The 26533-nt window shown below is 40.3% G+C and overlaps 1 protein-coding gene across 1 annotated transcript in view; it reads right to left on the minus strand.

The window, feature by feature from the left end:
• The window catches only part of KMT2C (lysine methyltransferase 2C), a 288648-nt gene that overhangs the window by 29498 nt on the left and 232617 nt on the right, over positions 1 to 26533 (minus strand). The window contains 10 exon segments of the mRNA XM_062192886.1: positions 1849 to 3564; positions 5532 to 5764; positions 7592 to 7655; positions 9562 to 9640; positions 13090 to 13201; positions 14866 to 16688; positions 18574 to 18866; positions 19613 to 21448; positions 21993 to 22175; positions 22933 to 23006. Coding sequence (XP_062048870.1) covers positions 1849 to 3564; positions 5532 to 5764; positions 7592 to 7655; positions 9562 to 9640; positions 13090 to 13201; positions 14866 to 16688; positions 18574 to 18866; positions 19613 to 21448; positions 21993 to 22175; positions 22933 to 23006 — 6413 coding nt within the window.

The following is a 26533-nucleotide window of genomic DNA, read 5'->3' on the forward strand; positions in this document are numbered from 1 at the left end:
ACGCCCATATGGAATGCCAGCGCTGCGGGTAGAGGATTAACCAAGTGAGCCACTGCGCCGGCCCCAAATATAACTACATTTCAAAAAATAGTTATAGAAGAGCACAAAAGACAAATCAGCCCAAGATAATGTTACTATTTTAAAATACCCGTTTTCAATCTTTTATCTATGTCTTTATACTTTAAAATTTAAAAAATGACTACAGCTTACAGTTGGTGTCCTTTGAGTGGATACTTTTAAAAGTTAACATATTGGGGTGTGCATTGTGGTACAGCAGGTCAGGCTGCTGCCTGCAGTGCCTGTATCCCATGGGCGCCATTCGAGTCCACTTCCGATCCCACTCCCTGCTAAAACGCCTGGGAAAGCAGTAGAAGGTGGCCCAAGTACCTGGGCCCCTGAACCTACGTGGGAGACCCTCAAGAAGCTACTGGCTCCTGGTTTCAGATCAACCCAGCTCTGGCCGCTGCAGCCCAAGTGAACCAGAGGATGGAAGATCTCTCAGTCTCTCCTCCTATCTGTCAGTAACTCTGCCTTTCAAATAAAGCAATAAATCATAAAAAAAAAAAAAAGTTGATGATTGTTCTCCAAGCTACTGAATCTTTTTGCATAGCACAAACTATAATATAAAAAGATGCTCAAGATACAGTTCTTCTCTTTCAAGGAGCTATTCAATAATTTAAAAAATACTGTAGAGATTGCTATGTGAATACATGGACTCCAATAGCTATTTGAGATTGAGCTGAGAAAGGCTTCTGGATATGACGACTCCAGAACTGAATAGAAGTTAAAAAGACACAGGAAAGGAGAGAAGAGCAGAAACAGCAGTGCATGACAATATGCTATGGAAGGGGCAAACAGAAACACTCAGGATTTTTCAAGTCATTCTGTACTTCCACAGGCCTAAGAGGCCTTGGAAAAAGTGGCTAGAGATTGGGTTGGACAGTTGGGCATATTTATTGCTGACAACTATGACTAGAAAAGCATAACCAATAAAATATACAAAAGTCACAGGAATCCATTAGGTCAACATTCAAGCTCTATTAAATAGCCAAAGACAAATAAGAAAAAAAGTCAATACTTGCAAAACAGATGAGCTTCATTAACAATTTTAAAATTGCAAATTTGGACAACTAAATATACCACTCCACTCCTACACAAGTAAAATACAAAAATGATAAAATCCAACCTGGGAAGCACTCTAGAGAAAGCCTTATGAATGCACTAAAAACAGTACTGTAACATATGCTATCAAGCAGAACAATTCCCATGCCCCAGAAATCTAACTTTTAGAAATATCTTAATGCATTTAATTGATATAAGGGGGAGGGATTCTTTAAACAATACATTTTCAATTAAGTTCTTCATAAAAAAAAAAAAGCAAATGCAATACTGTTCCCAGTAAGGTGCACTACCGAGACATTACACTGTAACACAATGGTTCCAAGTTTTGGTTATCACTGAGTCCCCAAGGATATTAACGGGACATACCAGCTTTCTTTCCTTCCAAAGAAGTTAGCAAATTATAAACTTATTTACAGTAAAGGTATATAGACCTTTATTTCCTTTCCTTTATTTAGATCAATTCAGAGTGATAAACAGGTGACAAATGTAAGCATGAAATGTTGTGACACATGTCTTTGCTTTTTAAAAAAGTAGTAAACAAAGTAATACTTAATATACTTTCATGGATATTAATAAAGATGTGAGTTCCATGGAGATAGAAATACAAAAAAAATGCTTGTTTAGAGTAAAAAGGATGAAATGTTGTGCTGAAATTTAATACAATTGTTGGTACCAATCTGCGCTGTTAAAAGAAAAAATGTTGTAGTTTTCATGGTTTGCACTTACCAATCCTTCAGCTACTTGCTGCTTCTCAATCATTTTATTATCCTTTGTACAGCTGTCTTCTGAACAAAAAGTGCTGTCTGGTTTTTGATTTAAAAGAGAAGCTGACTTTTTAGTTTTCAACAAGTGTTTCAGAAGTTCATTGCCTGAATCTCCTTTAGCAGCAGGGGCCCCGAGAGCATGGGGAGGACTCTGTGCAGAAGAGACAGGATGCGCTATAGCCTTTTCTTCTACCTTACTACCAGACTGTTCCTCCAATTTAGGTTCCTCTCGGCCTGGGCATGGCTCCGTCTCAGCTTTTTCCAGTTTTATTTCTTCAATTTTGGCAGGGGTTTCCATGGACAGCTTATCTACCTCTGAGTCTGTGTAAGTCTGTTGATTTGGAGGTTCCTGTGAGTAATCACTAGGGGGCAGTTTGCTTTCTAACTCTGTATCTGGCTGGCCTGCCACCATACTGGGAGTTGATGGGCCACCTGCTTCCACCAACTCTTGTTCTCCTTGCTGAGGAAGCTCGCTGGGTGTGTTCCCTGTAGGAGTGGAGGTAGTTTCTGAGATGCTAGGAGTAGGTGGAGCAGTGATATCTGAATGGGGAGTTGATGGTGCCTTGGTGGATTCTGTATCATCATCTTTTTTCTTTTTTCTTGTTCTTTTCTTTTTCCCTTTCTCTTCTGGAATTATATCAGAATACAACTGAATGAGAGACTGGGTTGATCCCGGATAACTTTGTCCATGGGTTAGAGCTGGGTCCTGACTACATGGGAGATTGCTGTTAGCTATGGCAGGTGGTGCTGCTACTAAAGCAGGTGTAAAAGGAGGCCTCACTGGAGACTGCTGGAAATTGGTCCCAGAAAGACTTCCATGTCCTTGCTTAATAGAATGGAAAGTGGGGCTCCCACCAGGAACAGATGGTGAGTCAGGAACAAACGAAGGAGGTCCTCCTTGCCTTCGCTCACTGGTTTGCAAGAATGTTTGGGTAGGGGGTGAACTAATAGATCCTTGTTGTACGTTCTGCTGCTGTAAAACCTGTCCCATTTGCGGTTGGTGTTGTGGAGACTGCTGGAGGGGTCTAGGAGGTTGCATAAAATCACAAGGTAGGTCAGAACTGTAGAATGGAATCTGGGACACAGATGTCCTACAACTCAGTTCTGAACCCATCATGCCATGCTGTTCCATCTCCATCCTCTGCTGCAAGGCTCTTTGTCTGTCAACTTCTTGCATGAGCTGGATTCGTTGTCTTTCCTGCTGTTCTCGTAAGCGTTCCTTCCGTTCCCGTTCTTGAAAACTTTCACTAAAGGGGTTGTTGTCATCAAATTCTACCCGTGGTGGTGGTCCACTCTGTGAATTTGCATTTGACACTGGTCCTGGTGCTGGTGTGCAAGTTTTTATTGGAATCTGGGCAATTGGGGGCTGAATTCTAGGAGGGTTAAGGGGTAGGTGAGCAGAAGCATTGGTAGGTTGCCAACCAGGTAAACTGGGCATTCTAGCAGGACTAGTGTGGCCAGAGATGACTGCTGTGTGCTGCTGGTGCTGAAGCTGCTGTGGTACCAGGGGAAAATTGGGTTGGCTCATGGTGGGTGGAGTGGCACCTGGAACCAAGGGGGTCTGGGGCTGGACACCAGGCATCATGTTAGGTGGGGCCATTGCACACTGCTGCTGCTGTTGCTGTTTGATTCGATAATCTTCAATTAACTCGGCATGCTCTTTCTGTTGTTTACGAATCTGGAAAAATAAAACTGACCATTACTCATTTATGTATGAAACAGCCATCAAACTAAAGCACTGATGATTTTGGTGGGTGGTAAACAGAAAGCCAATGAGACTTGTAGGAGCAAAAATAATCTGGTTAGACAATGGGAAAAAAACAAATCACAAAAGGTGGACTGATAAGCCTTAACTTAGGATTGCCAATCTTACTCCAACATAGGCTGGCAGTGTGATGCAGCAGGTCAAGATGCTGCCTTCAATGCCAGGATCCCATATCGGTGTGTCTGTTAGTCCCAGCTGCTCTACTTTCAATCCAGCTCCCTCTAAAGTACCTGGGAAACAGCAGAAGATGGTCCAAGTACTTAAGCCCTGTCACCCACACGGAAGCCAGAGGGAGTTTAGGCTGCTGGCCTCAGCTTGGCCCAGCCCTGGCCACTGCGGCCATTTGGGAATGAAGCAGTAGGTGGTTCTCTCTGTGCCTCACTCTGCCTTTCCAAAAAATAAAATAAACCTTAAAAACGTGGGGCTGGTGCTGTGGCATAGCAGGTAAAGCTGCCACCTACAGTGCCAGCATCCCATATGGGCGCTGGTTCCAGTCCCAGCTGCTCCACTTAAGATCCAGCTCTCTGATATGGCCTGGAAGAGCAATGGATGATGGCCCAAGTCCTTGAGCCCCTGCACCCATGTGGGAGACCCAGAAAAAGCTCCTGGATCCTGGCTTCGGATCGGCCCAGCTCCGGCCATTGCAGCCATTTGGGGAGTGAACCAGCAGATGGAAAACTTTAACTGACCTACATGGGTTGCAGGGGCCCAAGCACTTAGGCTATCTTCTGTTGCCTTCCTAGGAGATTACCAGGAAATGAATCAGAACACACAACAGCCAGAACTCAAACTGACATTCCAGTAAGGGATGTCAGCACTGCAAGCAGTAGTTTAACCTACTGCCGTACAACACCGGCCCCTGAATCTTTTTGTTGAGTGAACACCTGTGAGTGGGCCTGAAACTGTTTTATTATAAATAAAAATTATTACTTTTTCAGTACAATTATTGTGTTTGAGCATTTTGAGAGACATCTGGTATACAATGGTAACAAAATGATTTCATTTTTCAGGAATGAGTCCTTTATGTTGGCTTCAAAGAATTTTTAAATATTAATAAAAATGTACATCACAAAAATCACCAGAATGAGTCAAATATTATATCTGAAATTCTGCTAGAAATCAGGGAACCAAAGGAGAAAGTTAAGGTCCTGCATCCCTGATTCTTCTTCCCTCCTGAACCCAGCTCTTCCTCCATGAGACTAATTATGAGGAAAGCCAAAGACTCTCAAATGAACGAGACACAACCTCCTGCACAGTGACTTCTTTTTTTAGATTTTTAAAATTTTATTTGAAAGTCAGAGTTACAGGGAGAGAGATTTTCCATTGCTGATCTTCCCAGATGGCCTCAATAGCCAGGGCTGGGCCAGGCCAAAGTCAAGAGCTTCATCCCGGGTCTCTGCATGGGTGCAATGGCCCAGGCACATGGGCCATCTTCTACTGTTTTGCCAGATGATTAGCAGAGAGCTGGATCAGAAATGGAGCAGCCAGGACATGAAGCAGTGCCCATATGGGATGCCAGCACTGCAGCTTAACCCACTGAGCCACAGTGCCAACCCCTGCAAAGCCACTTCTTCACATGGAAAAAAAAAAAACTAGATTTCTCCAACTATATCAGGGCTGCTAAAGAGTATGACTATAATTCTAAGACCAAATAAGGAAAATTAGTCTCCTTAGTGGCATTTATGAAGTACGTGCTGAGAGTCAGCCGAAGGAAGAGACTAGGGCTGCTGTTTCCTCAGCTCTCAAGAGTTACTCCTTTATGGCAGTGTTCTGTAAGCCATTTAACATCAGCTAAAATCTATCCTTTAAAGAAGAACACCAAACACTCTACTCATTTACAACTGGTGGAGGTTTCTCCTTTGCAAACCAGCATTTCTTACCTGTTCCAGCTGTTTCTGAACCATGCTCTGCTGCTCAGTGACATGCTTGAGTTGCTCTGCATCCTCTTCTGGAAATTCACGCCCCGCCTTCTTGGCAGTTCGCTGTTTAGCCGACAGGGCCTTCTTGGATTTTCTGTGTGCACCAATTTGTTCTTCAAGATATTTCTGCTGCATCTGGAGAAGCTGCTGGGTCTCCTGAAGCCATTCTTCATACTGCTTACGTTGTGAGTCATCTGAGGAAAAAGTTAAACATTTCATTTGTGTTGATTTTCTTGAATGCAACACTATAAAAGTTACATAAATCCATTTTGCAAAGAAATAAAATTTTACCTTGACCATTCAACAAAATTTGAAAAAATATTATATATCAGACCATTATTTATTATTGTAAGGTAGCAGATTTTAGAAAGATATGTAATTGAGAAATTAAGGGAATGTATATTCTTAGGACACTGGTTAAATTAACACTTATAAATATTACAAATACAATCTTTGAAAAGCATAAGACTTTTGTCTAATGAAATGCTTTTTTCTACACAGCTATCAGTCTTGAATCCACAGCCAAATGATGCATTAAGTTACATGTGCATTTGATTAATTTAACCTTATAGACTTAAAGCGACAAAGTAAAACCTACTAAGATCCACAGCATGGATTAGGTAATCATTTCCCATGCTCATTTTCCTTTGTTTGGTTTTCCCTATCTTGTAATGATGAAGAAATGTACTGAACTGAAAGGGAGAGAATACAGAATGTTCTGGAAAGGACCAATTTGAAGTCTATGTTTTATAAAGGAAATCTGTAAGTTAACAACATTGGTAATATTTATTAATCTGTAACATGAACTTCTACAAAAAACAAATGGAAGGAATATTTAACCAAGTAAAAACCTTTTCTATGGCTGCCCTTAGTATCTCCTCTTGCACAAATATCGCCCTCTTTATTATCTAAGGGCACTTTACTTTCACTGATGCCAAGTCCAAAAAAAAAAAAAAAAAAAGGAAAAAAGGTGAGGGGTGCAGGGAGTCATTTTATGTAGTAAAAAATTCTGAATATACCCTTTTGACTCACTACAAGACAAAGAAATGAGTAAGTACAATTCTTAGAAGGACATTAGCTGAAAATAACATCAATGATAACAGAAATTAGTCATACATTAAGAATCCAACCAAAGCCAATGGGCACAATAAAGCCAGAAAAAGCCAGTTGGTTATAGCAGTTTACTTGTTTTTTATGCAAATACGTATTCAAATTATAATTACAATTAATACAGGGGGAATTTCAAAATGCCAGACTTTGGGTTTGTTCCTAAACCCAGAAGTTCCAGTATATGTATGAACTTGAAATCTAGACTACTAAATTTGAAGGGCATTTTTCAAGAACAGGCTTTTTCACAAGATTTCAGAAGTTCTGCTTCTGGTAGAATGAGACCTACCGCAAGGAAAGCCTTTCTGGTTTCTGGAACCAGGAGAGCAGAGGTGAGCAAAATGAAAGATAATGGTGAAAAAAGTTAGCTAAACAGTCTGAAGATTTCAGAAAGGTTCAGTCTGGGGAGAACTTTAAATACTATCCTGAACCACCTTGGTACCCCTAAAGACAACTAAGAAGATTCAGTGGCATCCTGCACACTTGACCTTTATACCATGCTGCTAACCCATCTTATGTCTACGCACATTCCCTTTGTTTTTCCCATTCAGTGTCCTTGTTACTTGGGCAGACAGTTGAGAGAACAAAAAGTAGTTTAATTCTAAAAACTGTAAAGTGCCCAATCTAGAAACAAAAACAGCAACAATATTAAAGAGAATAGGGAAGATGATTTTTCTGTACTAAAGTACTTATTTCTAACATAATTCTTCATGCACAGCAGAGAGAAAGCAATGAGAATGCATGCCTTCAGGAAAAAAATGCCTGATAAGGGCAGTGATGTTTTGATAAAAGATGAGGGCACTTAGGCTTAAAGTAATACACCTAAACTAACTCCGAGGATTTAGAACAACACGAATATTGTGAATACAGGCAATCCCCAAAGAACATGTAACTTCAATTAGATTTATACTTACTGACAAAGCCTGGACCAAAATTTGGAGGATTAGGCCTAGAAATCTGATGTGTTATACTGCCATCCTAAAATGAGTAAAATTTACAAATATGTTTATTCCACGCTTGAGTTAATGGGAAAAAAACTTTTAAAAGAATAAAAGAAATAAAGGGAAAAAAACCTGTAAGTTCCTAAGACATCTTTAAAATTTTGATTTCTATAAAAACTTAAGTGAACTTAGTGAGATGACAATTTCTGAAAATGTATTACTATCTATAGCTATAATGCATTGCAGATTTTCACTTAGAAAATCATGCTTAAAGAAAAGCATTATTCATCAGAAATATAATGGTAGGATAAATCAGAGTTCGTTAATGCTAACCTAGAGATCCACCCAAAAACTCACTTTATGATAATAAAAAAACCTAATTTCTTTCATATTAAATGCCACCCCACACCACAAAATCATTTGTAACAATAACACAATGTCTTTGAAATGTATAAATTGTAAGTTTAAAATGAGAAATATTAGCCTGATTTTCCCAATGTTTTGTTTCTTTCAGGGTGTCTGAATAAGCAGTTATTCATCAAATAATTTCCTGGCAATCTCTTAATAAAATTTATTCTGAAAGTCCTTTTATCCAGTTGTATCAAATTCTGTTAGACATATGCTATATACAAAGTAACAATTATGAATGATACTAGTAGCCAGAATGCATTATGTGCAATCTTTACAATACTGCAAAGTAGGTGTCTAACACTGGACAAGACAGAAAACAAAGATTAATGAACTTGGGCCTGGGCTGTGGTGTAGTGGTTAAAACCGCTGTGTGCAGTGCCAGCATCCCATATGGGAGCAGGTTCAAGACCTGGTGGCTCCACTGCCAAACCAGTTCCCTGTTAATGTGCCTGGGAAAGCAATGGAGGATGGCCCAAGTGCTTGGGCCCTTGCACCCACGTGGAAGATCCAGAAAAAGTCCTGGCTTCGGCCTGGCCCAGACCTGGCCATTGTGGCCGTTTTGGAGAGTGAATTGGCAGATTTACTCTCTTTGCCTCTGCCTCTCCCTCTAACTCTTTCAAACAAACAAACAAACAAAAAACTAAAAAAAGAAAAAAATTAATGAACTTCCCAAAACTGCATAGTAAATTCATGGTAGAACTGGGATTTCTTTTAAACTCAGCTACAAAGCCTATACTTTTTGTACTGTACTATATCAAATGGCCTCTTCCTTCTGTTAATAATGAAAAGAATGTTATTATCAGCATAATAAATCCTAAAACCTAAGTGACAGGGCAAAAAAGAAAATCCCTAAAGGACATATATAACAGGTAGCTCTTTTTCTCTAGGCAGATTTAAAAAAAAAAAAATCACTTCTGATCTGATCATTAGACACTATATACAGGTAGAATGTCATAACATACTCCATAAATCTGCAAAATTACTGTCAATTACAATTTTTTTAAAAAAAATTGATGAAAATATTGTTCCAGATGCTGCTTGACAGTAAGAACATAGAATATTTCAATTTAAAACTGATTGTTATAAATGGTGTATATTCAAAAGCCCAAATTATTCCAAGGAATAGACAATGAATACCTATTTCTAAGTAGAATGATTATAATCATTTCTTACCATATAGCAGTTTTATATTTTAAATAAAATGGATTAATTCCAAAATAAAAGACATGAACATGTCTCTCTGGAGTAATCAATCAATGTATGTAAAGCCAGTAACTATAAAACATTTGGTTTCCTTCCAAATGACTATTCTATCCATATACACAAGGGTAGAAATTAATAGATTTTTTAGAAATTATAGTTTTAAACATGTAACTTTTCTTTTGCTTAAGAAATAATAAAAAGATTTTTATTTCTGCTGCATCGATAATATATCCAGTGGTTTACGGCTGCTGCTTCTTCCTAGGGGGCCTCACTTTAAGAATGGGTTGTGAGCGACAGTTACACAGAGTGGTAACTGAAAGCAGTGTTACCTGAGTAACGCTCTGTGGGACAAGGCTCTGGCCTTCACCAGCCGGTGTTCCAGCCACAGAAGGACCCATAAAGGGGAACCTGGGAAAAGGAAGCAGTAAGTAGCAGACCACGACTACCTATAAGCAAATTTCAGGCGCTTAACAGTTTTATCTTCATGGAAAAGAAAAGCAGTGGCGATTGCCTTCTCCAGCAAAACATGTATTAAATTCCTATCCTTTCTATACCAAACAGATTTACTACTACTGCAAATCGATGGAGTGTAAATTCCTAGCACTCTTACATTACTTAAAATTTAAGCAAGACTCAGAGAATAAGTATGTTTTCCCACAAGAAAGACAGGCCGTGTTGAGCTACCTAGGTTAACTCAAGAGGTTATACTAGGACAGGTACCTCAATGAATCTTAAAATAAAACAAATGTGAGTCTTCAGGATAAAAATAGAGTGAAGATTTAGTTTCATTTTAGCAATCACAATTTTTTCTTACTCTGAATTTTATTAATCTGCATTAAAAATTAATTGGTAGCTATTTTTTGTTTTAAAACATAAAATGCACCTCAATTAAGAAATTTCACAATTAAGAAATTTTGACTTGATAGAATAAGTCAAAAATTGGATACTGACCAAAAAAAATCTATATGGTTAAATATATTTGCCAAAAATGTTACTTCCTCTATTTAAAGCTACAAAAACACCAGATTGCCTGGGCCAGCTCTGTGGCATAGTGGGTGAAGCAGCCGCCTGCAGTGCCGGCATCCCACATGGGCACTGGTTCTGATCCTGCTACTCCACTTCTGATCCAGCTCTCTGCTTATGGCCTGGGAAAGCAGCAGAAGATGGCCAAAGTCCATGGGTACCTGTACCCACGTGAGAGACCCAGAAGAAGCTCCTGGCTCCTGATCGGCCTAGCTCTGGCCATTTTAGCCATCTGAGGAGAGAACCAGAGGATGGAAGACCCCCCCTCCCCACTCTCTGTGTCTGCATCTCTATAATCTTAAAAAAATACACTGCTTAACTGAAAACGTTTTCTCTACAAATGATTTAGCATAAGCATCTCAAGATAACACAATTTTCAAAATACAGGGGCCGGCACTGTGGTATAGTGGGCGCCGGTTTGTGACCCAGCTGCTCCACTTCTGATCCAGCTCTCTGCTGTGGCCTGGGAAGGCAGCAGAAGATGGCCCAAATCCTTGGGCCCCTGCACCAGCATAGGAGACCATAAGAAGCAGCTCCTGGCTCCTGGCTTTGTATGGTGCAGCAGCTCCAGGCATTGCGGCCAATTGGGGAGTGAACCAGCGAATTGAAGACCTCTTTCTCTTTCTGCCTCTCCTCTCCGTGTAGCCCTGACTTTCAAGTAAATAAATAAATCTTTAAATAATATCTCTATTTATTCCAAATATTGTACATTAATACTTAGAGTTTACAATTCAAATTATTCACCTTCCCAGATGTAATCGTCCAGTCTGGGATGATCTCTTAATCTAATTATCAATCGCTGTCTGTCATGCTTATTCAACATATTACACTATCCCAAGAAGTGATTAGCTTCTGATAAATAATATGGCACAGCTATGATGCTGATGGGGCATAAGATGCAGAAAGAGTTCTAATTCTGAGTTTTTTAAAAAGTATAAAACGAAATTCAGCATTTTTTTTCAACTATAGTGTCAAACTGCAATATTATATGAGTATCATGACTGTCACCAATAGACGATAAATAATTTTCCTAGCAAGTGTTGTAGATACCTAATAGGTCAATTAGATTCATTACTTTGAAATTACTGTAGTTATCAGACTTAATGTTAAATGCATTAAGAAGCACGTATTCATACAGTGCAAATTTTATATTTTATAAACTGTTTCAAATAGAAACAATTTCCGTTATAGTATATTTTTGGGTTTCAGGATATAAAATATTCTAAGAATCTGAAATGTTTCAATATAATATTGAAACAGTTCAAAACATAAAAAGGCTAAGAAACGCTGTGAAAGGGGCTGGCATTGTGTTGTAGTGGGTTACGCCACTGCCTAAGACACTAGCATTCCACAGGAATGAGTCCCGTTGCTCCATTTCCAATCCAGCTCCCTGCTAATGTGTCTAAGCAAGCAACAGAAGACGGCCCGAGTGCCACCCACGTGGGAAACCAGGATAGCTTGGCTTTGTCCTGGCCCAGCCCCAGCTGTTACAACTATTTGGAAAGTGAACCAGCAGATGGAAGACTGATTTCTCTTTCTCTCTTCCCCACCTCTAACTCTTTCAAATAAATAAATTTAAAAAAAAAAAGAAAAAGAAAAAAAATACACTGATAGGGGAATAGTGCTATTAAATGATACTCAATAATGAAACTCCTTAGAAATAACTACCTTTCTTTTGATCTCAAAAAATGATTCTTAATGATGTCCAAAGATTCTTAAAAACTGAAAAGAATTATAGTATTTAAGGATTAAAATTTTTAAGTATGATTTCTGCAGATTTTATATGCAATTCCGTAAAAAATTTTATAAGTAAGTTTTTAGCCAGGTAATTAGGATAAATTGAGGTCCTGTACTACCATACTGACAGTTCACAAATAGTGATATGCACAAAAAAATACACAGAACCATTTCAATATTATGATTCAGCAGGTCTATAGTACTGCACAGAAACCTGCTTTAAAAACATTCCTACAGAGGTGGGCACTGTGGCATGGCAGCACGAGTATCCCCATGTGGGCACTGGTTCAAGTCCCAGCTATTCCACTTCCAATCCAGCTCCTTGCTAATGGGCCTGGGAAAGCAGAAGATGGCCCAAGTGCTTGGGGATCTGCACCCATGTCGAAGACCCAGAGAAGCTCCTGGCTCCTGGCTTTGGATTGGTCCAACTCTGGCCATTGTGGCCATCTGGGGAGTGAACCAGCAGATGTAAAACCTCTCTCTCTCTCTCTCTCTCTGCATCTCTGTAACCCTGCCTTTCAAATAAATAAATATGTATATATGAAAAAGAAACAATGTGTGTGGCTAACAATCAAATAATTATAATAGTCTCCTTTAATATATAATTCCTAACCCTTTTGTTTTGCTAACAGTGTCAAGACTTACACATTCCCAATTACTATCTTCTAATAGTTCTTATATAATTCTTAGGATTTCTTTACTGATTCAAAATCAGTTTTGGTAGATTTAATTTTAAAGCTGAATTCACAGATGCCTCTAATCACTGAGAATCTTAACTGAAAATATCTTAGCACTAACAATTCTGAAAGTATTTTTATAAGCACACACTTAAGTAGTTTAGATTTTATGACTGACCAAGTCAATCCTTCCAAATCTGTTATGTTTTATTGTTTACTCTCTCTGAAACTAATGGAAATTAATTCCTTATACTTGTACAGCATTTTTTATCTGATTATAATCGGCTGATATCACAATCAATATACATATTTATTGATCATTATCAGATCAGATTGAGTATCTGTATGATCTTCTAGGAACTAGTGACAACTCCGTGCATATTTAGATGTTCAGCAGGTATAAGAAGCACATCCACCTACCTGCTCATCACCATCGGTGGCATGCCCAGATTGTTTTGTGCCATCACTTTGTTTATGCCTTTAAGGGCTACCATTTTGGCTTTCATTATAGGATCTGTAATTGCATCAAAATCTAAAGAAGAAATATATTTAAAGTTACTTATTCCATAGTACTAAGAGATAATTTAAGTATCAAAAAACTATCTATAGATTCTTATACCTTACTTTTCAATGATCATTATAGATTTCTGACCTAGATAAGAAACTATAAGATGATAACAACCTATTCTGAATTTAAACACACTTCAATAATCTATAACTGAAGCATGCTTGAATACCTTAGTCCTGCAGGAATGAAAGCAAGAAATCGGAAAAGTTTAAGGGCAATTATAGCAATAAAAATCTACAGCACTGCAATTCCCTTTCATCCAACTTTTAAAATTCTAATCATAATAGCATCTTTAGTAATGTAATATCATGAATGAGAATTTATAATTATTTAACACTTTAGAAGAAAAATGTGTAAGTTTTTTGAGAATACATCCCCATAATAAGGAGAGGTACTGAGAGACTTCTTTTACATATAAATAGAAAAAAAAAGACTATATGATGAAATTGGTGTGTGTGTGTGTGTTTTCCATAGCTTGGAATAAAGTACTCCTGACATGTACCCTGTGTTAATTCTTATTATTCGAAAAACAAAAGCATTTTGATTGCATTGCTTTCATGTTGTTCTTGCTTTTAAAATAAGCAAGCCATTGGAACTAAGTTAAAAAGGCTTGTGTGGCAAAAAATGGCCAAGTGGCCGGCGCCGTGTCTCAACAGGCTAATCCTCCGCCTTGCGGTGCTGGCACACCGGGTTCTAGTCCCAGTCAGGGTGCCGGATTCTGTCCCGGTTACCCCTCTTCCAGGTCAGCTCTCTGCTATGGCCCAGGAGTACAGTGGAGGATGGCCCAAGTGCTTGGGCCCTGCACCCGCATGGGAGACCAGGAGAAGCACCTGGCTCCTGCCTTCGGATCAGCGCGGTGCACCGGCCATAGAGGTCATTGGAGGGTGAACCAACAGCAAAGGAAAACCTTTCTCTCTCTCTCTCACTGTCCACTCTGCCTGTCAAAAAAAAGGCCAAGCATTTGTTGCACACAAAAGAACACCAAAGTGGCTGATACCGTGGTGCAGCAGGTTAAGCCTCTGCCTGTAGCACTGGCATCCCACACAGGTGTCAGTTTGAGTCCCGGCTGCTCTACTTCTGATCCATCTCCCTGATAATGCACCTGGGAAAGTAGCAGAGGATGGTCCAAGTGGGCCCCCGCACTCATGCTGGAGACCAGGAAGAAGCTCCTGGCTTAGGATTGGCCCAGGTACAGCTGTTGTGGCCATCTGGGGAGTGAACCAACAGATGGAAGACTTGTCTCTCCCGCTCAAATAAATAATCTTTTAAAAAAAAAAAAACACTAAAAAGGTATATTTCTATCATAATTTTCTTTAATTCATTTTTTCATGATTCTGAAAATACATAGAAGCAATAGTTGAAAGGAACTAAAAATCAGACTCCACTTTCCATTAAAAAATATTATAAACAATGGGACTGAGTGAGGTCAACAACTCAGTTTTAAATCTCTTTGATTCAACTGGATGGAACCTGCAACTCTTAACTGCTTTCATTTTTAAGCTCCAGGAAGAAGAAAAAACACTGTTAGTGCTATAATCCAAATATAAATTTAATAATGAGAAATTAGTAAATTACAAGACAGACTAATGCACAAAATAACATATGTTGGGACTCAATGGAATTCCTACCAATATTAGGGAAGAATGGCTCTGACCGCTGACGAATCATGGCTTGCATTTGTCTTTGCTGCTGCTGTTCTTGTCTTTCTTGATCCAAAAGATCCTGTAGAAGCAGAGGTTGTTCTTCAAGGAGAAGCGGCCTTTCTCTATTCTGCTGGGTTAACGTCTGGGGAATCATTAGCTGTGGAGGCACAGATGTGCCACTGGTACCAGACTGACTTGTTAGAGGCATTGGTTGATTTGTAGGTTTTCCTGTACCCAAATTGTGGTTAACAGTTGACTGACCCTGAATGAATGCTGGATTCACCTGCACACCCTGAGAAAAAGCATGGTTTACCCTAGAAACCACTGTTACATTAGAATTAATGGTATTATCCAGAACATGGCCAGGTGGTGCCATTAAAGTAGGAGGCAAACTTGATACATGGTTGGATGGTGAGGCTGGCAAAGTTGCTGGTGGAGACCCCAATGGTCTTATTTCTGAGTTATCAGATTTTTCAGTAGCCAGTAAACTTGACAGAACTGGAGTTGATCCAGTTAACCCACAAGAACTTATTACATCTTGAGAAGGCAGTGAAGTGGATCCTTGAATGACACTTGGGTTAGAGCCAGCAGTTTGGTTAGTTCTTTTCTCAGGTACATCTGGATCAGAAGGTTGCAAAGAAGTCTTTTCTCCATCATTTAGGTTTGCGTGAGTAGAAGCCTGTGAGCAGGAAGTGTCAATACCATCTTTACTCTCACCACTTTTATCAATTTCACATTTGGTTTCCTCTTTAGTATCCGGAGACAGTACTTCAGTTTTTACCTCATTATTAACATTGGATTTTTTCTGCGGTGAATGTTTATCAGCGAGAAACACAGTTTTATCCTCTTGGTCCTTGTTTTTTGGTTCAACAGGTACACACTGATTATCTAATTTATCATCAATTGGAACATTTAGGTCAAGTTCTTCATTAAACATGCTTTTCTTATCTCCCAGGTCAAGTTCTGGATCTGTGTATGCAATGATATCAAACTCTCCTGACCGTAAGAGGTCATCAAGGTTGGGATCATTAGTTTCCAAATTACCTAAAGTATCCAATTCATCTCCCTTGCCGTCCTCTGTATCTAAATTTAAATTTTCAAGATCTTCGTCATCTAAGTCTTTGACTTCAACCCCCTCAAGGTCTTTAACATCCAGTTCTTTCACAGAAGGGTCATCAGAATCAAGTTTTTCTTCCAGACCATCAGATGGCTGGCTGGTTATCTGTAGATTATCAGGTGTTGTTTCAGCTGGTATAGATGCTGACAAAGAAGCCTCTGAAAATTCACCGCCCAAGGGATGACTCAGAGACCTCACAACCAGAGAAGATGAATGGACAGGAGGACTCGGCTCCTGCTGAGAGGGTGGTACTTGTTCCAAGTTTGGATGCATAGGCAGCTGATTAGGTAGACCTTGGGGAGCTCGTCGAATGGAGTCTGGGTGTCTAGGACCTGGAAAGTCTGGTCGAGGAAGGAAGCTTCCATGTCTCAGATGAGCAGGTGGCTCTATAACGCTGCCAGGAGAAGCGCCGAAGGGTGGCCGTGGCCTTCCATCAGGAGCCCTGTGCCTCAGTTCAATGAACGCTTGACCCAGTATGTTATGCTGCTGAACAGGCAAACTCGGTGGTGGGAAATGCTGTGCAAGTCCAACTGGATTATTCATCTGAGAGTTATTTAAAGGCCTAGGCATATCTACAGATACTGATCTTCTTAGCTGTGGAAGAACTCCAGATCCTTGTAATTGCTGAGGAGGCACAAGAAAGCGGTCCTGACTTGACATGGTACCATGACCACCTCCTGGAAATCCAAATCTAAAAGAAAAAAAGGTAAAAAGCATTAAACAGAATTTAAAATTAAGTTGAAAAAGGAAAAGCCATTCTAAATTCCCGTTAAAAGAAATTACTGTGGCCAAATACAATGACTTAGCAAAAATATAACTACAACAGTTAGAAAGAACTGAAAAGTATCCAAAAAGAAAAGGATCCAAATATAAGTAAGACTTTGCTCAAGCACTCTACAACAGAAGACTTATCTGAGTTCTACAGGCTTAGGTAGCATAGAACAAACAGATGGAATGAACTGATTAAAAATAAGATTACTACTATTGGAGTTTGTGATTTTTTTAAAAAATTTTTGTTTATGTATTTGAGAGGCAAAGAGAGAAACACTCCCATCTGCTGGTTCACTCTCCAAATGCCTATAACAGCTAGGGCTGGGTCAAGCTGAAACCAAGAACTAGAAACTCAATTTGTGTGTCTCCTATGTGGGTGGCAGGAAACCAACTCTTTGAGCCATCACCTGCTGCCTCCCAGGGTGTGCGCTAGCAGGAAGCTGTAATGGGGAGCAGAGTTATGACTTGAACCAAGGCACTCTGACATGGCAAGTAGACATCCCAAGTGACAGTTTAACCGCTAGGCCAAACACCCACCCCTGGAGATTTTTGGCTATATTTAAGGAGGCTCTTTGGAGGAAGCTGATTTGAATGTCTGAATGAAGATAGAATGTCCACACAAAATTACACTAGAGATACTTAAAGGACAATGTACAAGAGACCACAAAGCCAAAGATGTGACCACTGGACAGATTAAACGCACTTGCTTGACAGCAATGAGAAGTGGCAGTGAAAGAAAGACGGGCATTACCAAAGAAGGTTAAATAGTTTACCAAACTATTTGTTATTTATCTTATATTGCATGTTAGAAAGAATTATAGGCAACATAAAAAAAACAGAAGACAAACAAGAGGCATAAACTGTAACTAATGTGGAAGAAAAAAGGAAAATATGGATAAGAACGTGAAAGCGAGAGTTTTATAAAACTAAAAAGCATATCTTAAATATCTCTATGTTACAACTATAACAACCATCTGCTACAACTATAAATTTGGCTTTTACCTTTCTACCAGGCACTTCAAAGGAGGAAACACGGAGGCCATAGTTGTGGTACAGGTTAGGCTGCTGCTTGGGACGCTTACATCCCATAGTATCCTTGCTACTCTGCTTCTGATCCAGTTCCCTGCTAAGGCACCTGGGAAGCAGCAGATGATGGCTCAAGCACCCAAGAACCCACCATCCATGTGGAAAACCTGTATGGAGTTCCTGACTCCTGGCTTTGGCCTGGCCCAGCCCTGGATACTGTGGACAATGGGCAGTGAACCTGCAGATGGAAGATACCACCCACCTCCATCACTCTGCTTTTCAAATAAATAAATGAAAAGCTTTGAAAAAGAAAACACAAACCGCAAACATAGCCATGATCATCATCAACTTAAAAACCCAATTTGATCATGAAGTCCATAAAGTAAAATATCCTTCAGGTTAGGAAACCTGGTCAAACACTGTACAGTATTAAATTTAAAAGGCAGAAATTTGGGAAGAGGACAAATCTCATCATTCATTACATCACAAAAGATTTAGCTTGTATGTGGTAGCCACAATTTGGAGGATGTGACTTAAATGGTGTAAACTATATTACTTATGGAAATAAGAAAATCCTAATGATTAATAACAAAGGAAATGGTTTTAGAAACTTTAGAGTTCTTGGGGGGAAAAAGTATATGACTTCTCATTAGAAGGTAACACTGATTATATTGCAAAGGAGAGAAAGTAGAAAGCATTAAGAACAACTTTTGATTAACAGTAACTGTTAAGTTTCTCCTAGTAGCAATTTAAATCGGGCAGGAAGTTAAAAGCATTACCTAAATCCATGTGGTCTCATCCCCATACCAGCAACATCAGGAGGATAGGGTCCTCGCTGATCTTTCGGGAAAACAGAGTATCTAGGTCCTAGAGAAGGGACAATAGGAGATCTCATGTTTCCAGGATAGGGAGGTGGAGGTCTACTGAAAGCCTGGTTGATATTCTCTGGCTGCCAGTGCTGAAGGGGACCTGGATGAGCAACTACTGGTGAATCCTGTGGTCCCTTCTCTTGTCGACTAGCAATCTTCTTCTGCTGTTGCTGTTGGAGAATGATTTCTCGTAACTTCTGCCGCTAAGTGGAAAGAAACAAAAATCACTGGGGTTTCTAACAGCTTTTTAAAATCCTAATGCTTTCATTAAGTTGCTTTGTTAAAAATGTCTACATACTTCAAAGTTTGGTAGAATACTAGTTACCTATATAATAGACCATGAAATATAAATGAATAATTTGGCTATGTCCTTTCTGCTCAACTACTATAAAACCGAACACTTTTATATTTACAGATTCCCTTACAAATTTGTGAAGACTAAAATGAGATACAGAATAAACCAAGTCAATTGGTGTTCATCTCACCAAATTCATTTGTCTTCCTTGCAATATGACAAAGTCTAGAGAATACAAAAAAAGGGAGAAAATTTAACAGCTGTGAAGAATTACTTAGTCTGGGGCTGGTGCTGTGGCACAGTGGGTTAAGCCACTGCCTGCAGCACCAGCATCCCATATGGCACTGGTTCAAGTCCTGTCCACTCCATTTATAACCCAGCTCCCTGCTAATGCACTTGAAAAAGCAGTGGAAGATGGCCTAAGTGCTTGGGTCCCTGCACCCAAGTGAAAGCCCTGGATGGGACTCCTGGCTTGGGCATGGTCCACCCCCTGGCGAGTGAACCAGAGGATGGAAGAGATCTGTCTCTGCCTCTCCCTCCAAGTCAATCTGCCTTTCAAATAAATAAATAAATATTTGAAAAAAATCAGAAATCCCTGTTTGATTAGTTTCCTAATGATACATATTAAACATCTGAAAATATATAACAGTTTACCTGTCTCAATTTCTCTGTATCTGCTTGAGACATATTTATAGTATTCTGTGTATCAGTTACTCCTGAAGTTGGTACAGGTCCAGGGAGCTGGGAGACACTGGAAAACTGTTGGCTTTGAGAATTCATTGGAGAATTTGAAGATGCACTGAAATTCCCCTCCGACCCAGGCCTTGACTGGTCAGCAACGTCATGAGCAGCTTGACTTGTTCCAAAGGAGTCAGCCTGAGACCGCGGAGTCATCGGAGGCTGGTCATAGGCATCGCGCGCAGAAGGGGACACATGGTTAAATGTGTCTGAAAGACCAGGTCCAGGTGGTCGAGGGAGAGTTGGTCCTCGGTTTTGGGAAGCTGCCAGGAAAGGATCCTGATTTGGCATGAGGACTGGTCTTGTCACTGAAGATCTGGTGAAACCCTCTGCAATCCTTGGCCTTGGTCCTGCTGGTGGCTGAGAATAAGGACCAGAAACGCCAGGTCTCGGTGTTCCAGGAGGATGAGCGTACGGATCAGAGTGCCTCTGATTAGCTGAAGGTGTTACAAACAAGTCAGTTTGTGCTGACGGCCTAGGGGTTGATGGCTGCTGATTATATGGATCAATAGTCGTAGGTCTGGGAGTTCCGGGAGGTTGAGAGTAAGGGTCAGGATTGGACCGAGATGTTCCTGAGGGTTGCGAGTAAGAATCTAAAACAGGTCGTGGAGTTCCAGGGGGTTGGGAATATGGGTCCTGAGATGTTGGCCTTGATATGGTTCCAGGTTGAGAAAAAGCCCTTGAGCAATGGGCAAAAGATTCATTCATTGCGGGGTGTGGGGTTAAGGGAGACTGGTTGAAAGGATCATTTGATTGACCATGTGAAAAATTATCTACAGGTCTTGGTGTCAAAGCAGGTCTTTCATAAGGGTCAACAGACAACCGCCTTGAGGCCTGTGCCATTGATCCATAAGGGTCCTGAGAGGATGGAGGAGGCTGCATTGGAGTCTTAAAAGGTCCAGAACTACTATCCAGAGGCGCAGGAGTCAGCAGGGCTCGTGCATACGGGTCAGGTATTCGTTGTCTTTGAAACACATCTGCCCTGGGAGATGGCTTAGTAAAGTGATCGTTAGCTCCAGCTGCTATGGGACCTTTGGCAGTTTGTTCTGAAACTATGGGAGACCGGGGTAGGCTCAAGGGTTTTGGAAACTGATCAATCATCATAGGTCTCGGTGTGTCTGGAGGTTTTGCATAGGGGTCACTATTTGTTGTGGAGGAAGAACATAAATCTCTGACTGGAGATGGCCTATTTGTTGTTGTCTCATTCATCTGAATGGGCCTAGATACTGATGACAAAGGTGTACAGTTTTCCACCTGTGCAACAGGATTTCTTCTGGGAAAACTATGACCCCCAGGAGGTGGTCTAGGGGTGCCAACCATTTTTGCATAAGGATCCACTGGAGATGGTGGGCGAGAGTTGGGTGAAAACATTTGTGGTGAAGGTGGCTGAGAAGCCTGAGACTGAGAAAGATTTTCCTGAACGGGAATTCGGGATGGGGTTGGAGGAGGAGGTGGAGCTTGTGGTTTTACAAACACATCATCTGAAGATGTAGAAGTAGGAGTACTGGGTAGTTGTTTTGTAAACAGTTCTTTATGGAATGACTGTGCAGGAGACAGGTTTCCATTGCTAGGCTGAGGTGTCAAGGGACTCTGTACCCCACTGCTAGGTGTATCTGAACCAGATGGCACCAGAAGATGCTGAGATCCAAACTGCTGCTGCTGCTGCTGCTGTTGCTGCTGCTCGTTTTTCACTTGTTCAAGCTTCTGCGTAGCTTCAATCTTAGCCTGCTGCTTACTCTTCTGACGCATTTGCTGTTAAAATAGAAAAGAAAATGCAATCATGTGGCTAAGGAAGAAAATGAACACTGTGGATGGAAAGGCAACAGAAAGTTCATTTGGTGATTTGTTATTTGTCCAGTGGATGTCTACTCTTGTTAGTACTCATTTTACACTGACCAAGATCATTCATTCTAGACTTAAAAGTATTTCCTTGTGATCAGATTACTCTGCCCCTCTTAATAAAGTACTGCTATGTTTCAGGTTGGAAAAAAAGAAGTAATTTTTTTCATGTCAGCAGCTACTCAACTGCTCCCGTATTAGATTATAAATTCCTAAAAAAGGAGACCATAGCTCAATAGAGCACAACAAAGTCATGCTTAAGGAAATATACAGTTTATAATATTTAAATAAAACTCCCAAGTCAATTTAAGTGTAATTTTGTTGAAAAGGGAAGCAGGTCTATGCTAAATCAGATCTTCATGTAATAAAGACCTATATTCAGAAACAATGTCATAAACGTTTCTCAAGAAAGCCAAATGCAACTTTCAAAAAATCAAAGTGTCAGGAAATTCCATACCTGTCTAAATTTCCATTCCTGTTCATGTTCTGATTCTCTTTGCTTTAACGGATCTTTAAAAAGATCTGAATCAATGCGAGAGCTGGGATCGATGCTATCTTGCTGCTGCTGCCTTTTCATGGAATCATTGGACATCTGTACCTTATTAATGCGTAGAGCAGCTCTGTTATCTCTGGCCTTTTGCTTTGACAAAAAGAAAAAAATTCAATTCTCAGGATATGTTCATATGCTTTTAAAAAAAGAAGACAAAACTATAGTGAAGATTATTAAATAAAAGCAAGACAAAGGTGCAACAGCTGAATGTAGCTGAAATACTGGTCTTTAGAATTCACAGCCGCTCCTAAGAGCAATCTGTACACTAACCATCTTCTATCTTCACAGTGCATGTCACCTATCACTCGAAGACATGTTTATGTCTGTCTGTTGGAATTAGGCTAAAAGATTCCAAGTGGAATCTAATATTTTTTATCCTACCATTCTTAACACATCTTTACAAAATGGAAGAATTGGTGTGACCCTACTTTTAGAGAAAATGAATATACTGAATAAAAAAACTGAACATTTGAATCATTAAAAAAAAATCAGAAACACTAAAAATATCATTTAATTAATTACTAAATCAAATTAAAGACAAAATATGGCAAATCAAATATATTTGTGTGTATGTACCACAGACACAAACATGTTCTTTACAAAGTAGTCATTATAACTATGAATATAATGCTTTAGGGATCATGGTCTTAAAATAGCTGAATTTCAATCTTCAACATCCTGGTTAACTAGCTTATAAAAACGTCACACTTATACTAAGATATAGTAAGTTAGGATATCAGTATAATAATGAAGTGATTTGTTAGTATTAACAAGTATTAACAGGCATATTGTTCAAATCTATTGAAGTATTTTGTTTAAAGATGTAACAAATGGTTTTTAAAAATACCACATATGGTGCTCTTTCCTGTGAGCTTGCTTTCCTCCACAATTTAGCAATCTGCTTCACTCTTGTGGTCCAGTCTACAACAAAAGAACACAATATTTCAGAATCATGAGAATAAAGTGTTGCAAAAATATTGATAAGCTGCAGTTGATCTTAGGCCATTTTTTATACTTCATTCATGATGTACTGTAGGTTAAGCATTCCTAATCAGAAAACAAAATGCTGCAAAGGCCAAAACTTTTTGAGCACCAACATCATACAGTGACAATTCTCATATGACAAGGTCCAGTCAAAACACAGGTAGATGGGCCGGTGCCGTGGCTCATTTGGCTAGTCCTCCGCCTGCAGCGCCGGCACCCGGGGTTCTAGTCCCGGTTGGGGTGCTGGTTCTGTCCTGGTTGCTCCTCTTCCAATCCAGCTCTCTGCCGTCGCCTGAGAAGGCAGTGGAGGATGGCCCAAGTGTTTGGGCCCTGCACCTGCATGGGAGACCAGGTGCCGGCCGCAGCACCCATTTGGGGGTGAACCAACGGAAGGAAGACCTTTCTCTCTGTCTCTCTCTCTCTCTCACTGTCTAACTCTGCCTGTGGGGGGAAAAAAAAAAAAAACAACAGGTAGATGGCAAGCATGTGGCCTGGGTTCAAGTCTAGGCTCTAGTCCCCATTCTACCTTCCTGTTAATGTATATCCTGGGAGGCAGCAGGTGATGGCTCAACTTGTTGAGTCTAACTCCCATGTGGGAGATCTGTATTGAGTTCCTGGCTCCAGACTGGCCCAGCCCCAGCCCTTTGTTAGCATTAGGGGAGTTAACTTTTCTTAGGATTTATTTATTTGAAAGAGTTACAGACAGAGACCTTCCATCCATGGTTCACTCCACGGATGTCTGCAATGGCCAGTAGTGAGTAATGCTGAAGCCAGGAGCTTTATCCAGGTCACCCATGTAGATGGCAGAGGCCCAAACATTTGTGCCAACTTCCACTGCTTTTTCTAGGCCATTTTAGGGGAGTTAGATAGGATGTGCAGTACCCAGGACTCAAATCGATGCCCATATGGTGATATTCATTACGCCACAAAGCTGGCCTCAATTGTCTTTCTCTATCAAATAATCTTTTAAACCACACAGATGCATAAACTAATCATTCTCAGTCTCTGTGTATAAGCTGTATATGAAACACAAATAAACTTCATGTTTAGACTTCAATCCTACCCACAAAATATACAAGTATGTATATATGAATATTCCAAAATCTAAAAAAAATTAAAAACCCAAAACTATTCTGTAACCAAGCATTTTTTGGCAAAACAGATACTCCAGTAAGTACTATGCGACATTTTTAAACTATACAAAATTTCTGGCACACCAAAGAAGTATTTTCTGAATGAAATGCTTGTGCGTTTTTAATAATTAGGCTTGTAGAGTTGGGACAATTTAAAATTCAAGAGGCTAAGCAGCCAAAATAAATTTAAACCAAATATAATAATTTATTTTGACCATGTCAAACACTACCAGAACCAAGTTTTGTAAATGATCTCTAATAACAGAAATCTATCAATTTGACTTAAAGGAAGTAACTACAAACAGGCATCTTGCCAGTGTTGTATTCAAGAAATACACGGAAAAGTAATGATTTCAAATCATTTCTACAAAATTCAGTGTCATGATGGTATAAAACAACTGGGTAATGTACTGCGTTAAGCTGCTGTCTGTGATGCCAGCATCCCATATGGGCACCAGTTCACAACCTGGATGTTCCACTTCCAACCCAGATCCTTGCTAATGGCCTGGGAAAGCAGAAGAAGACAGCCCAAGTGGTTAGGCTCCAGCCACCCATGTGAGAGACCTAAACTAACTCATGGATCCCAGCTTCAACCTAACCAAAACCCAGTCATTGCAATCAGCTGGGGACTGAACCAGTGGAGAGAATCAATCAATCAATCTCTCTCTCTCTCTCTCTCTCCCCCTCCCTCCAGTCCCCACCATTCTGTGAACCCTTTCACTAAATAAATAAATCTTAAAAAAAAAAAGTAAATTTGGGGTGAGATCAACAGCACAGAAATTATTTACTCCATTTTTTAAAATTTCTATTTTATTTATTTATTTGACAGGCAGAGTTATAGACAGTGAGAGAGACAGAAAGAAAGGTCTTCCTCCCATTGGTTCACTCCCCAAAAGGCCGCTTTGGCCGGCACTGCATCAATCCGAAGCACCAATCAGAAGCCAGGAGCCAGGTGCCTCTTCCTGGTCTCCCATGCGAGTGCAGGGGCCCAAACGCTTGGGCCATCCTCCACTGCCCTCCTGGGCCACAGCAGAGAGCTAGACTGGAAGAGGAGCAACTGGGACTAGAACCTGGTGCCAATATGAGATGCCAGCGCCGCAGGTGGAGGATTAACCAGGTGAGCCACGGTGCCAGCACCTCCATATTTTTTAAAAAGGAAAAGTTTCCAAAAAGCAGGTGAAACTACAAGTCATTTGGCAGAACAACACGGTTAATACAGTACAAAACTGGCACCTGCTTGCAGAATCTTTAAAAATGTTGCTTTTTAATTTGAAAGGCAGGCACTGAGAAAAAGACAGATGTGCCTGGGAAAGCAGCAGAGGATGCAGGGGATGCCCCAGCTGCTTGGGGCCCTGCACCCGTATGGGATATGTGGAAATAACTCCTGACTCTCGGCTTCGGCCTGGCCCAGCCTCAGCCCTTGAGGCCATTTGGGGAATGAACCAGTGGGAAGGAAGATATCTCTGTGTAACTGTGACTTTCAAATAAATAAATAAATAAATCTTTAAAAAAAGGAAAGAAACCACATGGGTGGCAGAGATCCAACTGCCGACCCACTACCACTGCCACACGCAGTGCACATCAGCAGGAATGAGAACAGGGTCAAGACACTATGATACTAGGCACTGTGATACGGGATGCAGCAATCCTGACAGTGTCTCAGCTGCGCTGTAACCACCTGCCCTGACAGCGTGCTGACTGATACGAGACACTGGGTGCATGTGCACGTTTGTGTGTGAAGCCAGGAATTTCTAAGCAATGATGAAAGGTTTATGACTGACTAACTGACGGTTTCTAAACTTGACTGGAGCTCAGAAATAACTGAACTTAAAGTTTTAAGGGGCTGGTGCCATGGCTAAGCCTCCGTCTGCACCAAAAGTACCACACAGGGTGCCAGTTCATGTCCTGGCTGCTCCACTCGGGATCCAGCTCTGCTACAGCCTGGGAAAACAGTGGAGGATGGCCCAAGTCTCCGCACCCCTGCACCCGCATGAGAGATCCAGAGGAAGCTCCTGGCTCTGGATCGGCCTGCCTGCAGTCACTGTGACCATTTGTGGAATGAAGCAGCAGATCAAAGACCTTTCTCTTTGTTACTCTAACACTGCCTGTCAAAAAAATAAATAAAATAAAAATAAAAGGCTTTAAATACAAAAAAATTAAAGGAAAAAAGGGAATATTCCTTTAAGAGACATTACTGCACTAAACCATGAATTTCTAATAGATCAGGCAGCACTCAATTTATTTCTATACATAATGAACAAAGTGCCACAGGGAGACCAATCCAAAAGGGCACTTAGAAAAATATCAAGGATCATTCACAGGAAAGGTACT

Source organism: Lepus europaeus, chromosome 5 (genome assembly GCF_033115175.1).
Source record: "Lepus europaeus isolate LE1 chromosome 5, mLepTim1.pri, whole genome shotgun sequence".
Taxonomy (NCBI): Eukaryota; Metazoa; Chordata; class Mammalia; order Lagomorpha; family Leporidae; genus Lepus; species Lepus europaeus.